Genomic DNA, 15552 nt, shown 5'->3' on the forward strand with positions numbered 1-15552 from the left:
AGTGAGTGTGACAGGACAGTTGTCCCTAGAGCCCAGAGAGCCGAGGAAAGAGAAGTCTTAGCCTGACAGAGTGAGCCACGTTGAGGGCCGTGTCTGCCTGTGCTTTCCGGGCAGGTGGACGGCAGATCTGATGTTCGTGGAATGCTGTCTGTCAACACCGTGTTGCATTAAGAAACAATAATAGTAAAGAGCCCAAGTGATGGGGACTTCCCCGGTGGTTCAGTGGTTAAGACTTTGCCCCCCCCAATGCAGGGGGTGCAGGTTCAATCCCTGGTTGGGGAGCTAAGATCCCACATGCCTCAGGGCCAAAGAACCAAAACATAAAACAGAAGCAATATTGTAAGAAATTCAATAAGGCTTTTAAAAAATAGTCTACATCAAAAAAAAAAAAACTTAAAAACAAAAGAGTCCATATGAAATCTCACCCCTCCCATGCAGCCTTCCCCCCTTTTTTTAAATTGAGGTGAAATTCACATAACATAAAATTAACCATGTTGAAGTGTATAATTTGGTGGCATCTAGTACATTCAGTGTCGTACAACCATCACCTCTTATCACCCCTGCAAGGAAATCCTGTACCCATTAATCAGTCATGGTCCCTTCCTCCTTACCCCAGCCCCTGGCAGCCACTCAGCTGCTTCCTATCTTTATTTTACCTATTTTTACGCTTATCTATTAGCCCATTCGAGGTGTGTCATATGATTGGAATCGTACATGGTGTATAGCCTTTTGTGTCTGGCTTTTGTGCAGTGTGCTCTCGAGGTGCACCCATGTTACAGCGTGTGTCAGTACCCAGTTCCTTGTTAGGGCTGAATGTTTCATTATATGGCTGTACCATGGTTAGTTTTATTCATTCATCCGTTGATGGACGTTTGGATTCTTTCCACCTTTGGGCTGTTATAAATAGAGTCCTATGAAGATTCATGTAAAAGTATTTATTTGAATACCTATTTTCAATTCTCTGAGATATACTTAGGAATAGAATTTCTGAGTCATGTGGTAATTCTGTGTTTAACTTTTCCACCAGCAACGTATGAGGGCTCTAATTTCTCCACGTCGTCACCCTCACTTGCTATTTTCTGTCCTGTTTTTTTATTTTTAGATAGCCACCCTAGTGGGAGTGAAGTGGTATTTCACTGTGGTTTAGATTTGCGTTTCCCCAATGACGAATGCTGTTGGACATCTTTTTGCATGCTTGCTGGCCATTTGCATATCTTTTTTGAAGATATGTCTATTCAAATCCTTCATCCCCCCCCTTTTTTTTTTTGGCTATACCAAGTGGTTTGCAGGATCTTAGTTCCCCGATGAGGGATTGACCCCAGGCCCTCAGTAGTGAAAGCATGGAGTCCTAACCACTGGACTGCCAGGGAATTCCCCTTCATCCAGTTTTTAAATTGGATTCTATTTTGTTCTTTATATACTCTGTGTGAGTTCTTTATATGTTCTGGATACTAGATCTTTATCAGATATATGATTTGCAGATATTTTTATGTTTAATTTTGTAGCCATTCTGCAAGATCCTTGGGGTCAAGAACAACATCTTTGCTTCCTCTCTGACCCCATCCACACTGAACTTGAAGCAGCAGCTCAGTAAGGTGTGTTTGGTCAATTCATTGATGCCACTGCTCTTTGATACTGAATGCCATGTCCCCTTATCATAAGTGCCCTTTAATTTCTTTCTTAATTTTTTTTTTAGAACTTTTATTGAGATACAGTTAACAGACAATAAACAGCATATATTTAGAGTGTACAATTTGGTATCCCAATCTCCCAATTCATTCCCCCCAACCCTCCCTGCTTTCCCCACTTGGTGTCCATCTGTTTGTTCTCTACATCTGTGTCTCTATTTCTGTCTTGCATTTCCTCTTTCATAGTTATTAGCATTTGCCTTATGTATTGAGGTGCTCCTATATTGGGTGCATATATATCTATAATTGTTATCTCCTCTCTTGGGTTGATCCCTTGATCTTTATGTAATGTCCTTTCTTGTTTCTTGTAACATTTTTTATTTTAAAGTCTATTTGATCTGATATGAGTATTGCTACTCCAGCTTTCTTTTGATTTCCATTTGCATGGAATATCTTTTTCCATCCCCTCACTTTCAGTCTTTTTATGTCCCTAGGTCTGAAGTGGGTCTCTTGTAGACAACATATATATGGGTCTTGTTTTTGTATCCATTCAGCCAGTCTTTGTCTTTTGGTTGGTGCATTTAGTCCATTTACATTCAAGGTAATTATCGATATGTGTGTTCCTATCACCATTTTCTTAATTGTTTTGTTTTTGTTTTTGTAGGTCCTTTTCTTCTCTTATGTTTCCCGCTTAGAGAAGTTCCTTTAGCATTTGTTGTAGGGCTGGTTTGGTGGTGCTGAATTCTCTTAGCTGTTGCTTGTCTGTAAAGCTTTTGATTTCTCCATTGAATCTGAATGAGATCCTTGCTGGGTAGAGTATTCTTGGTTGTAGTATCTTCCCTTTCATCACTTTAAAGATATCATGCCACTCCCTTCTGGCTTGCAGAGTTTCTGCTGAGAAATCAGTTGTTAACCTTATGGGAGTTCCCTTGTATGTTATTTGTTGTTTTTCTCTTGTTGCTTTTAATAACTTTTCTCTGTCTTTAATTTTTGTCAGTTTGACTACTGTATGTCTTGGTGTGTTTCTCCTTGGGTTTATCCTGCCTGGGACTCTCTGCGCTTCCTGGACTTGGGTAGCTATTTCCTTTCCCACGTTAGGGAAGTTTTCAACTATAATCTCTTCCAATATCTTCTCGGGTCCTTTCTCTCTCTCTTCTCCTTCTGGGACCCCTATAATGCGAATGTTGGTGCATTTAACGTTGTCCCAGAGGTCTCTTAGGCTGTTTTCAGTTCTTTTCATTCTTTTTTCTTTATTCTTTTCCACATCAGTGATTATCACCATTCTGTCTTCCAGGTCACTTACTCGCCCTTCTGCCTCAGTTAATCTGCTATTGGTTCCTTCTAGTGTATTTTTCATTTCAGTTATTGTGTTGCATATCTCTGTCTGTTTGCTCTTTAATTCTTCGAGGTCTTTGGTAAACTTTTCAGTCTTTGCATCCAGTCTTTTTTCAAAGTCCTGGATCATCTTCACCATCATTATTCTGAATTCTTTTTCTGGAAGGGTGCCTGTCTCCTCTGCATTTAGTTGTTTTTCGGGGGTTTTATCTTGTCCCTTCATCTGGTACAAAGTCCTCTGCTTTTTTATTTTCTCTTTCTGTGGCTGTGGTTTTCAGTTCCACAAGACGAAATACTGCTGATACTGCTTGATACTGCTGTCTGCCCTCTTGTGGAGGAAGCTGTCTAGGAGCCTCCTGTGTGCTTCCTGATGGGAGGGACTGATAGTGGGTAGGGCTGGGTGGGCGGAGCTCAGTAAGACTTTAATCTGCTTGTCTGCCAGTGGGTGGAGCTGTGTTCCCACCCTGTTGGTCCTTCAGCCTGAGGCCACCTAGCACTGGAGCCCACAGGCTCTTTGGTGGGGCTAATGGCGAACTCTGGGAGGGCTCATGCCAATGAGCACTTCCCAGAACCCCTGCCGCCAGTGCTCCTGTCTCCTTGGTTAGCCACAGCCTCCCCCCACCTCCACAGGCAACCCCCCAACACCAGCAGGTAGGTCTGGTTCAGTCTCCTGTGGGGGTCACTGCTCCTTCCCCCTGGGTCCTGGTGAGCACACTTTTTTGTGTGCCCTCCAAGAGTGGAGTCTCTGTTTCCCCCAGTCCTGTGGAGGTCCTGCAGTCAAATCCTGCTGGCTTTCCAAAGTCTGATTCTCTGGGGATTCCTCCTCCCGTTGCTGGACTCCCAGGTTGGGAAGCCTGATGTGGGGCTCAGAACCCTCAGGACTTCTGCGGTATAACTGTTCTCCAGTTTGTGAGTCACCCAACCCAGCATTTATGGGATTTGATTTTAACGCGATTGTGCCCCTCGTACCGTCTCATTGCGGCTTCTGCTTTGTCTCTGGATGTGGGGTGTCTTTTTTGGTGAGTTCCAGTGTCTTTCTGTGCCCTTTAATTTCTAATAATGGTCACTCCACTGCTCTATCTTAGAAGTCGGCTTAACAGCAGGCACAAGTCAGTTGGTTAAAAACTCAATCATGTTTTGAGAAATAGAGTAGGTGATGTTTTCGAGAGTAACAAATGGGCTAAGAACGACGACGTGTTACACAGAGAAGTTCAAGGTGAATTGTCTCAGTAGTGTGGACAGCAGCACCCACCCTGTGCATTTTTGCCCTTCCAGTATCTCAGTCCAAGCTTTCGGCCATTTATCCCCTGTGCCTCTTCCCAAAGGGGTGGGGACTGCAGCTTACCTGGCTCACAATAAGTAGAAACTAAATAAAGCATCTGTTGAACTAATGCAGTAATTCAGTTTCAGAAAGCTATAACTGAGGCTCTCTGAACTTTTCAGGTCATTTTAAAGGATTATCGCTAGGCCCAGGCATACTGCTGGCACGTTGTCCTCTCCTGCCTTTTCTCCTGAGTTGCATGGATTGAATAAGGGGCGTGGGTGTGTGTGGAGAGAAAGTGAGCGCGTGCATTGATTTAGAAAACTGAAGCTTAAAAAGGACAGAAGAAAGACTGAGGACTTTGGATCTGGCATTCTGAGAGAACACAAGTACTGAGATGACTTGGCCCCATAGACGTTCATGTAAATCCTGTTTAGAAATCACAGGCCACAGATTCCGGTCCTGTCATTCGGAGTCTCAGATTTCATCATCCCCGTCCTCTCTTTGCATCACTGTCACTCAGGTGACAAACGGCCAGTGGTGAAGTATGATGCACTTCGATGTTTTGAAATGGCAGCAATTCATGTGAATGAGGCACCTGTGGGGTGGGTGTTACCACCCCCACTTTATACCTGAGGAAACTGGGGCTCAGGAGAGTTAGAGCCCAAGACCACACAGCGGGTTGATGGTAAAGCCAGGATTGAAGTCTAGGTTCGTGTGGGTCTGTGGTGGGCGCTTGCCCTGTGGACCATCCTTCCCACTCTCACAGGCGTAAGCCCTGTCTGCTCCCGTCAGCAGAGCCCCTGACGTTTAACAGCATTGAACTAAGAGATCTTAAGGAAGGATCAGCGGAATGGGAGAAAACTCCTGTTGATTATGAACTGTATTGGGTTGGTTTCACCATGTTTACCTTTAGGGAAAAGAACCGAAGTTTCCACCTCCTCTCATAGGCTGCTAGGGTTCAGTGCCTTGCAAGGACTGAAATAGACTAGATTTCCTTGTCTTTTTAGTATTTAAATTTTAAGAGAAATGCATACTTGCTGTGAACGTAATTCAAAAATGTTTTAATTCCCCTCATTTGCCTCAATCCTGAAGCCCTTTCCAGAGGTAATGACCTATACAGTTTGGTGTATATTAGCCCAGGCTTTATGTATTCATAGCCATGTCAAAGTATTTATACACACACACACATACACAGAGTATAATTTTAGGGCTTTTTTAGAAAACAGGTGATACTTTGGGTATTTTCTGAAGCTTGCTTTTTTCCACTTAAAATGTATTTACGTCTCATAGTGTCTTTCCTCATTTGCAGAGATCCTACAGCAAAGAGTTGTTTGAAGAAGTCATTTCAAAGATGCGGAAGGCAGGGATCAAATCCACAATAGCGATAGAGAAGTTTAAACTTCTGGCCGAGAAAGTGGAGGAGATTGTGGCCAAGAACGCGCGCGCAGAAATCGACTACAGTGACGCCCCAGACGAGTTCAGAGGCGAGTGGGCCTCCCTTTTACATGCTGAATTCTTTGATTTAACTTGAAACGCGTAACATTAGAAGAGGATGTTCTGTACTCTCTGCTTTTTGAGACACTTGGTAGAGGAAGTTGAAATTACATTTATCTACTTTTAGTTCATATTATAAATTACAAGGGAAGAAAGTCCTTAGCCTGATTTCAAACCAGATAACAACCCTGAAGATTGTAAGGTCAGGCTTCCTTTGCAAGTATGGATTTGTGTTTTCCAAGAATCCTGAGAAATCCTAAGAGGAAGGGTTGATTTCTACTGTCTTCGCCGCATGGCCTGGGAGGGCCTGCCGCTGTGTCTCTCCTGCTGTCTTTTTTGTCTGTTCTTTCCTCCCGGCAGTAGCTGACAAAAGGGTCCTTCCCCCTCTACAAAAGGCAAAGTATCTGTCTTTATCTAATGCTCATTTCCTTCTAGACTTGGGGGCTTGGTAGGGGCCATTTGGTTGCTGTTCCTGCGGTTATATTTTTCACCGGTAGGAGGGGCTTTGTTTTCTTTTTCAGTTTTAGGCTCTGTTGTTAGATCAGAGTTTGCTTTGCTTTGTCTCTGTAGACCCTCTGATGGACACCCTGATGACTGACCCCGTGCGGCTGCCCTCCGGCACTGTCATGGACCGCTCCATCATCCTGCGGCACTTGCTGAACTCCCCCACAGACCCCTTCAACCGACAGACGCTGACAGAGAGCATGCTGGAACCAGGTAGAGGCTGCATGGCTCAAAGTGCAGTGCCTACACCTGTACCGAGCAGTGGGGCCAAGATCGTGTATCAGAGTGTTAGTCAGAGGGGGGAAATTTAACAAATCCAGACACTACATTGTTTCTGACACTTAATGGACAAGACGCAAAACATTCTTTGCTCTTTTTTCCCTATAGAATTCCTATCCTTACTTTTTATGTCCTGTTTCTTCTTCCATCTTCAGTTCAGTGAGAGAATAAATGGCCTTTTCTTTCCTTTCCTACAGAACTACAAGCATCATCTCTCGGGAAGAGCCTATCTGGGGCATTAATTCTTTCCTTTTCTTTCCTCAGTGCCAGAACTGAAAGAACAGATTCACGCCTGGATGAGAGAGAAACAGAACAGTGAGCATTAAACCATCCCCCTTGCCCACCCCCTGCTAGAAACAGCCAGGGCCGGCGACGCAAGCAGGAGCAGCATTGGTGGTGCAAATGCTGTGCACAGGTTGGAGGCCAGAAGTGGCAAAACACACCAAGAGCCCACCCAGAGTGACCAAACAGTGGAGACCTGAAAGGACATGAGTAAGAAGAGGAGCCCAATTCCTGTACATATATTTAAGTGACAAACATGGTCAAAAGCTTGAGGGACATGTTTTTACGGTTGCTTGTGTAATAGAGCACGTCCTTCAGATGTCACAATTTGGGGCTTTTGCAATGAAAGTCTTTTAGTGATTGATGACAAATGGGTCTGGGCAGCATCCCCTTCATCTTTTTTTTTCCCCCTAAATCCGATATCCGTTGATTTTGATTGTGATTAGAGAACCTTGGACATTTTGCTGCTAAGAATCTTCCCCCCCTCCCCACCCCTTCCTGATCCTACTTGCACTGCTGTGGATTTTTTTTTAAGAGAAGCAAAAGCAAAAATAAACTCTTTTCCCTGGCCCTCCAAACATATATTCTGTGAGATAACTGTGCCTGCAACAAAGTGTTAATCCTGGGATCGTATTTTTATATCATATTCACATATTTGTTTTTTTAATTGGTGTTAGATGACATGATTAATAAAAAAAGGCAAGATATTTTCAGAATTTGAATTTCAGTTTTTTTTTCTTTTGAAATGTCCCTTAAAAATTTTTTTATTCTAAACAAAATGAAGAGACTCCTGTTGCTCTGGTCCTTGTTATAAGCCCACAATTAGGAATCTGAGGAACAGCTGCAGCAAAGAAGCATTTAAGTGTATCAGGATTTTGTGTCTTATGGTTTGGGGGGGTTGGGGTTTTTTAATGCTGTGTGACAGTTCGAAAACTTGACAGTTATCCTATGAGGGTAAATAAATTCCTCAACCCTGGAGTCTGTGAGTTCAAGGCAGGGATCATTTGTATGATGTGTCCTGTGGGGCTTGGCCTTACCAAAGCAAAAAAGGGGTGCAAGAAATGTGGAAGTACGTCTGCTTGTAAACACACACTCAAAGACAAACACACCCACAGACATGCACATAAACATAGGATGTTTTGTATTACCGCTCCCTACGTACCATACTTGAATTCTTGAATCTCCTCTGGGGTAAGAAAGAATTCAAAACCATAACGTGTTTTGAAGAAATTAAGTCTACAAAAACATACTTTCTTTTTCTTTTCCTTTTTTCCCCTCTCCACAGACAATGTCCTCTGTTCAATTCCTAACGCAAACTACAATAAATGGTGATACACATTCAGAAGGAGTCTTCTTCGAGTCTCTTCTTTTTGTGGAGAACAAAGGGGTGGGTGAAGAACAAGAGCCAGGTGCATTTGCAGGTGGTGCGTGATCTTTGCTGGAGCCAATTAGCAGTTGCTGTTTTTAAAATAAACCTTTGCTGTTGGGTCAGGCTTGATGCTCTGGTTGGTTCTCATGTCACGGTTTGTTCGAGGGGGTTGAGCTTTGTCATGTTCAGTCTCTTTGGTTCTCAGGTGGTTTACCCTCTCGCAGTTATCTTCCCTGACCTTGAAAATTTTTACTCAAGTTCTACCCATCTCATGAACATTCTCTTAGGTACTGCAGCTGATGAAACCTTACCTACCAGCTCATGTGCTAAGAGCAAGCCTTTCTATAGCACTTTCTGTGTGCCAGCCTATGCCAAAGCCTTTACATTTACGGTTTCATTCTCTAAGAGGATACGATCATTTTTGTTTTTTTCCAGCAGGTCAGGGTGTGGGATGTGGGGAGGTTAGGTCACTTGCCCAAGGTCACCTGGACAGTTAGTGGAAGGGCAGGTGTCCAGGCTCCAGAGTCCATGCCCTTAGCCACTACTCTTGAGCACATTTGGACTAAATCAACTTTTTCCAAAAAATACAATGTATTCATGTTAACCACAATTTTAGACGATATAAATAAAAGAAAGCCAAGGGGACTTCCCTGGTGGCACAGTGGTTAACAATCCACCTGCCAATGCAGGGGGCATGGGTCCAATCCCTGGTCTGGGAAGATCCCACATGCTACGGAGCAACTAAGCCTGCATGCCACAACTACTGAAGCCCGAGGGCTCAGAGCCCGTGCTCCACAACTGCTAAAGCCCTCGCACCTAGAGCCTGTGAGCCACAACTGCTGAGCCCACATGCCGCAACTACTGAAGTCCATGCACCTAGAGCCCAGGCTCCACAACAAAAGAAGCCACCGCAATGAGAAGCCTGCACACCACAACGAAGAGTAGCCCCTACTTACCACAGCTAGAGAAAGCCTGGTGCAGCAACAAAGACTCAACACAGCCAAAAAATAAAATAAAAGGAAAGCCAAAATCACCCATAATCCCACTGTGCAGATGACTGTTAATTTGTTTTTTACCAAGTTTATCTACATTTATGCCTGTACAGTTACGACGTGTATTGGCTTCCATGCCAGTTTTGTGTCTCCATCTCAGGAATGTGTCTTGTCGGTCTGCTGTCTATCCAGGTGATAAACTCTGCAGAGGCACAGGTTCTGTTGTGTTATTTCCATGCCCCACTCATTCCCCATGAGTGTAATAGGGTGCTGCTTTACCCCTTCAGATGTTCCCATCGTTTTGAAAATTGAGAATTCAGAGGTTTGAAAGACCTTCTGCTGAGGAGGACATGTCTCCTGCCTGTACTGTCTCTAGGGGAAGATATTTGGGATTTCTGTTCTTAGAGTCTGTCTTGCTATTTTATAGAAACGTGTGACTGCCTTCATTCTGTGAATTATGGATATTAAATTCCAAAATATTTTAAAAGTAGGTCTTGGCTACAAGGAAGATGGCCAGACACAAAGGAGGATCTGAGAATCAGAGGAGCAGAAGAGAAATGATCCTGAAGAGAAAGATGGTTAGAATAACTTCTTACTCGTTTTGTGACTCACTATTGTGTGGGTTTTTAAACAGAGTTGATAGAATATCTCTTCAAAAAATAGCCAAGCATGTTATTTTGTTCACATTTTGTAACCTTTGAGTTTGGTACATGTAATAGTTGAGTTTCAGTGTTCTTGTTGGGTTGCTAAGGGGAGATAAGTAAGCCCTATCTGACTAGGTAATTTTTTTTTTAATATTTATTTTCTTTATGTGGTTGCACTGGGTCTTAGCTGTGGCAGGTGGGCTTCTTAGTTGCAGCTCGCCAATTCCTTAGTTGTGGCACGTGAGTTTCTTAGTTGTGGCAGGCGGGCTCCTTAGTTGTGTCTTGTGGGCTCTGTTAGTTGCGGCTTGCTGGCTCTTTAGTTGTGGGATGCATGTGGAATCTAGCTCCCTGGCCAGGGATTGAACCCAGGCCCCCTGCATTGGGAGCGTGGAGTGTTACCCACGGTGCCACCAGGGAAGTCCCTGGGTGAGTTTCTGATTGAAGGAAACATCCGCAGAACAAGCTTGATGTTTGGATCAGCTGGCATTGGGCTGCAGGAAGCCGGCCTTGGTTAATAAATAATGCGTGTTTCATGAGCATCCTCTCTGCACAAGCCACTCTTTTTTTTTTTTTTTTTTTTTTTTTACAAGCCACTCTTATACATTAATTCGTTAAATCCACAACAGGTGTGTAAAGGAGGTAGGGAGCTGGCGTAGGAGTCTAGGCCATCTGGGCTCAGGCTCTGATCCCTTCACCACTCCTGCTGTGTGGCGGTACAGTGGTCCCTCAGGATCAGCAGGGGGTTGCTTCCAGGACCCCCACAGATACCAAAACCTGCCGATGCTCAAGTTCCTTATATAAAGTGGTGTAGTGTTTGCTTATAACCTTTCCATGTACTTTAAGTCATCTCTAGATTACTTAAAATATCTAACACAATGTAAATGGTTGTAAATACAATGTAAATAGTTGGTGGCCTATGACAAATTCAAGTTCCACTTTTTGGAACTTTCTGGATTCTTCAATCCAGTCAAACCGTGGTTGGTTGAATCTGGATGTGGAAACCGTGTATACAGAAGGCCAGCTGTATTCCAGAATGGTCCAAGTTCATAATGGCCAAGGAGATACGGAGGAAAAGCATAGCATTCCAGAAGGGACTTTGGCCTTGGGGTCAGCTCTAGACTCAACCCTCATTTTAAATGGTTAAATAACTACCATCTCACAACTTTCAACACCAGCCACTCCCTGCTGACCCCCAAGTTTATATCTCCAGCCCAGACCTCTCTTCTATGCTGCAGACACTGTACACCGCAGATGTCTAAAAGGCCCTGGGAACTAGCATATCCAAATCAGGTTCCTTATATTTCATCCCAAACCCCATCACAGTAAATAGCAACTCTATCCTTCCAAGTCCCTCAGTTTGAAAACTTTGGGGTCATCCTTTACTCCTCTGTTGTGCTGTTTTCCTATCCAGTCTGCCCACAGATTTCTCAGCTCTGCCTATAAAATGTACCTGGAATTCAATCACTTCTCACCAGGTCTGCTGCTGTTATTGGCCTGAGTCATCGTTCACAGTCTCCCAGATTATTGCAATAGCATCGTAACTGGTCTCTGTTTCTCCCATGTCCTGCTTTCTCAAAACAGCAGCTGAAGCAGTCTTCTTAAATCTTAACTGAGGTTATGTCACTCCTGTGCTCAAAAACCTCCAGTGGCTTCCTAATCCCCTCAGAATAAAAGAAGTCCTTACAACCCCCCCCCTCCCCCCCACCACCACACACACACATTATCTCTCTGACTTCACATCCTGTAACTTACGCTTACTCCAACCACTAAGCCATACTGGCCTCATCGTCCTCCTTAAAGAGTAGACACGCTCTCCACCCCTTCTGGGGCCCTTGTACTTGCTCCTCCCTCTACAAGGAGTCTTCTTCCAACAGAGAACCACATGGATCACTCACTCCCTTATTTGCTTTCGGTTTTACTCAAAAATCAGCTACTTCCCTGGCATCCCAGTGGTTAAGACTCTGCACTTCCATTGCAGGGGGTATGAGTTCAATTCCTGATTGGGGAACTAAGATCCCACAAGCCAATAAATCAATCAGTCAATCAATCAATCACCTTTTCGAGCCCTTCCTTGTTTACTTTTTTTTTCTTTTCTTTTCTTGGCTGTGCCAAGTCTTAGTTACAACACGCGGGATCTAGTTCCCTGACCAGGGATCGAACCCGGGATTGAACCTGGGAGTATGGAGTCTTAACCACTGGACCACCAGGGAAGTCCCATGTTCACTCTTTTTAAAATTGCAACTCGTTCACCCACCTTTACTGTCCTTTGCTAGTCCCTTTCTTTGCATTTTCTCCTTGGCATTCATCATTAACAAGTCTGTTGTTTTCTTGATTATAATCTATCTCCCCCATTAGGATGTATGCCCCATGTGGGCAGAGATTTTAGTCTGTTCTGTATCCCCAGCACCTAGAAGAGTGCCTAGCACAGAGTAAATACCCAATATATTTGTTGAATAAATGATCTCTTCGTATATTTGTTTGTCATTCCAGTTGCATCAGTTATCGCTGCATAACCAAATACCCCCAAACTCAGTGGCTTGATAAAGTAACAGTGATTTTATCTCCCACGGTTCTGGAGGTCCCAAGAGCAGGCACCTGCAAAGACCAGACAGAAGCTGTATCACCTTTTACAACCCAGGTTTGGAAGTAAGATAGTGGCACTTCTGCCTTAGTCACCAGCCCATCTGGATTTTTTTTTTTTTTTCAATTTGTTGGCTGTGTTGGGTCTTCACTGCTGTGCTTGGGCTTTCTCTAGTTGCGGCAAGTGGGGGCTGCTCTTTGCTGTGGTGCACGGGCTTCTCATTGCAGTAGTTTCTCTTGTTGCTGAACATGGGCTCTGGGTGCACGGGCTTCAGTAGTTGTGGCACTTGGGCTCAGTAGTTGTGGCTCACGGGCTCTAGATTGCAGGCTCAGTAGTTGTGGCAACTAAGAGTTGCTCTGTGGCATGTGGGATCTTCCCGGACCAGGAATCAAACCCACGTCCCCTGCACCAACGGGCAGATTCTTAACCACTGCGCCACCAGGGAAGTTCCCCCACCTGGATTTAAGGAGGAAGAATATAGAGCCCACCTTATGTTGGAAAGGTGTTAACATCACACTGTAAGAAGAACATCTGGGATGGGAGATGTCCTGGCCATCTTGCAAAATAAGATCTGCCATATTCCATCTCTGATAACAATTTACACTCTTCCTATGTGTAAAATATGTTCATCCCTTCTCTAAGACTCCCAAATTTCATCCCATTATGACATCAGCTAGAAGTCCATTGTCTTGTCCTTCAAATCAAGCCTAGGTATAGATAAGCCTCCTTAGATCTGATTCTCTGGGTACCATTGAGTGCCATTCCTCTGGACCTAAAGATATGTGAACTAAAGATACAAGTACCTCCACACACAGAGCGTACTGTGATGGGACAGGGGTAGAAAAACCATTACAGATGCTCCTGTTCAAAAAGTTGGAAAGTGGGAACACACACGAGTCGTCAGTCCATGGTAATCCTGAAATCCAGTTAGGCTTGTGTTACCAGTTCCTTGTTCAGGTGTCAGTCCTACAGCCTGTAAAGGACTCTTGGTTTTTGCCTCTGAATCTTTTCTTCCTTTTCCGTAAGAAAACTGAATTGCACCTACGTACCCTTCCCCGTTTCTTTCCTGTTTGTAAAGAGATTGCGTTCCAAAGTCTCTTTTCATGCTGTACTTTTTCTGTCCCTTCTCATTTAAGCTGGAGGTACTTTCCTCAAAATAGTTCTCTTTAAATTTTGTGAGTTTTCTATGAATCTTCTTGGGGTTTACTCTTCTAGACAAAAGCCACAGCCACAAACGTCTTCATGATAAACTCTTTTCTATTTTGAATTTCTTGTGAAACCCTTCAATCTTTCTGAGATCTTCACAAAGGATTTTAGAGTCATGTTCTTGGCCTCATCTTTAGATGTTTACCTGACGGTGATCTCTACTTGATTTCTGCCCAGAAGCCATTCTTCCATAGGCAATAAGAAGAAGCCAAGTGAGGGACTTCCCTGATGGTCCAGTGGTAAAGAATCCACCTTCCACTGCAGGGGATGCGAGTTCCATTGCTAATAGGGGAACTAAGATCCCACATGCCTCGGGGCAACTAAGCCCGTGCATGCCCCAACTACTGAGCTCAGCAAAAGACCCTGCGTGCCCTGGAGCCCATGTGCCACAACTAGAGAGCGAACGTGCCCACCACAACCAGAGAGAAGGCTGTGCGCTGCGATGGAATATCCCGCATGCCTCAATGAAGATCCTGCATGCTGCAACTAAGACCCCATGCTGCCAAGAAGTAAATAAATAAACAAACAACAACAACATATATACACAAGGGTGTGTCAAAAATTATCCACACTCTGGCTGGAGAATTTATTTTAATTAACTTTTAGGAAAGACAAATACATCATTTTTCAACATAATCGTCGTGCTTTTCAATACACTTTGTGGATCTGCCAACAAGCTTTCGTATTCCCTCATTAAAAAAGATTTTAGGCCGAGCTGCGAACCATAAATGCACTGCTGTCTTCACGTCTTCATGTGGACGGGCGTCCAGCTCCTTCTTGATGGCTAACACCTGTGCAACCTTCCTTGACCTTCTCTATCCATTCATACACACTTCTTCACGACTAAACCCTGTCTCCATACTGCACACAAAGTCTTTGATCAATAACGGCACCAGATACACCCTCAGACCACACAAAAAAAATCAATGCACACTGCTCTTCCGTGCAAATCACAAGTAGGGCATCCATTTTTGCTCACACCACAGTTACAAATGAACTTGATGTAACATGTTCACATCTGCAGAGCAGTGACTGGGGAGACAGTAGCCTTGAACGGAAAGTGCTGATAAGACAGTGCAGCCAACAGAAATTTTAATATAACCGGAGTGTGGATAATTTTTGACTCATATATAGATATATAGATATATATATGAAAGAAGCCAAGCAACACATTCATTATCCCTGCCTTGAAACTTCCTTACCTAGATCATTGAGTTCACCAGGTACTTTTCTTTTCTTCACATTACCACAGATGACAGTGCTACCAAAATTTCCACCACTCCATAATAAGCGTTCCCTTTTCTCCAGCTTCCAATAACATTTACTTACTTTTCTGTAAAGCCTCTTAGATGCCCTGAAGTCCTCATTAATAGTCTCCTCAATGTTATTTGTCTACCATTCAGTCCAAAAGCCAGTGCCACATGTTTCAGGCTTGGTTATAAGCACACCCACTTCCAGAACCTAAATCTTGCTGCTAAACAGATATAATGGCTTAAAACAGCAGTTATTATTTAAATATCATCTATCTTGGTTCTGGGGTGGGCTGAGCTCAGCAAGGCAGTCCTTGCTCAAGGACTCTTAGGCCATTACAATCATAGTGGCTGAGGCCAGAGTTATCCTAAACATTCCTTATTCACATCTGGCTGTTGGCTGGGACCCAGCTGGGACTGTTGGCTGGAACACCTACACATGACCTCTCTGGGGCTTTTACTTTCACGTACCAGGTCCTAAGAGCTAGTACCCCAGAGGACCGGGAAGAAGTCGGTCTTTTATGACCTAGCAGCCTCAGAAGTCATATATGGTCAGAGGCCTGCCCAGGTTCAAGGGGAAGGAACACAGGCCCCACCTCTCAACTGGAGGAATTCCAGCGTCATATTTTAAGAAGAGCATGTGATGGGAGATCTCACTGAGCCATCTTAGAAAATGCAATCATCCACACAGGTTTCTCGCTTTTGTAAAATGACAATCCTGTGT

The 15552-nt window shown here is 44.0% G+C and overlaps 1 protein-coding gene across 10 annotated transcripts in view; it reads left to right on the forward strand.

Annotated features, from left to right (window-relative positions):
- The window catches only part of UBE4B (ubiquitination factor E4B), a 140783-nt gene that overhangs the window by 111728 nt on the left and 13503 nt on the right, over positions 1-15552 (forward strand). For 7 of the 10 annotated variants that reach the window (XR_009047522.1, XR_009047531.1, XR_009047521.1 and 4 more), the window contains 4 exons: positions 5537-5711; positions 6292-6438; positions 6769-6819; positions 8072-8173. Coding sequence is in view for 2 of the 10 variants with exons in the window: in XM_057696018.1 (XP_057552001.1) it covers positions 5537-5711; positions 6292-6438; positions 6769-6830 (384 nt within the window). In the remaining 8 variants the exon portion in view is untranslated. Of the gene's footprint in view, positions 1-5536; positions 5712-6291; positions 6439-6768; positions 7500-8071; positions 8174-12281; positions 12430-15552 lie in introns of those variants that run through there. The other 3 variants (XM_057696018.1, XM_057696005.1, XR_009047526.1) reach the window with 2 other exon arrangements.

This window comes from Hippopotamus amphibius, chromosome 1, assembly GCF_030028045.1.
Source record: "Hippopotamus amphibius kiboko isolate mHipAmp2 chromosome 1, mHipAmp2.hap2, whole genome shotgun sequence".
Classification (NCBI taxonomy): domain Eukaryota; kingdom Metazoa; phylum Chordata; class Mammalia; order Artiodactyla; family Hippopotamidae; genus Hippopotamus; species Hippopotamus amphibius.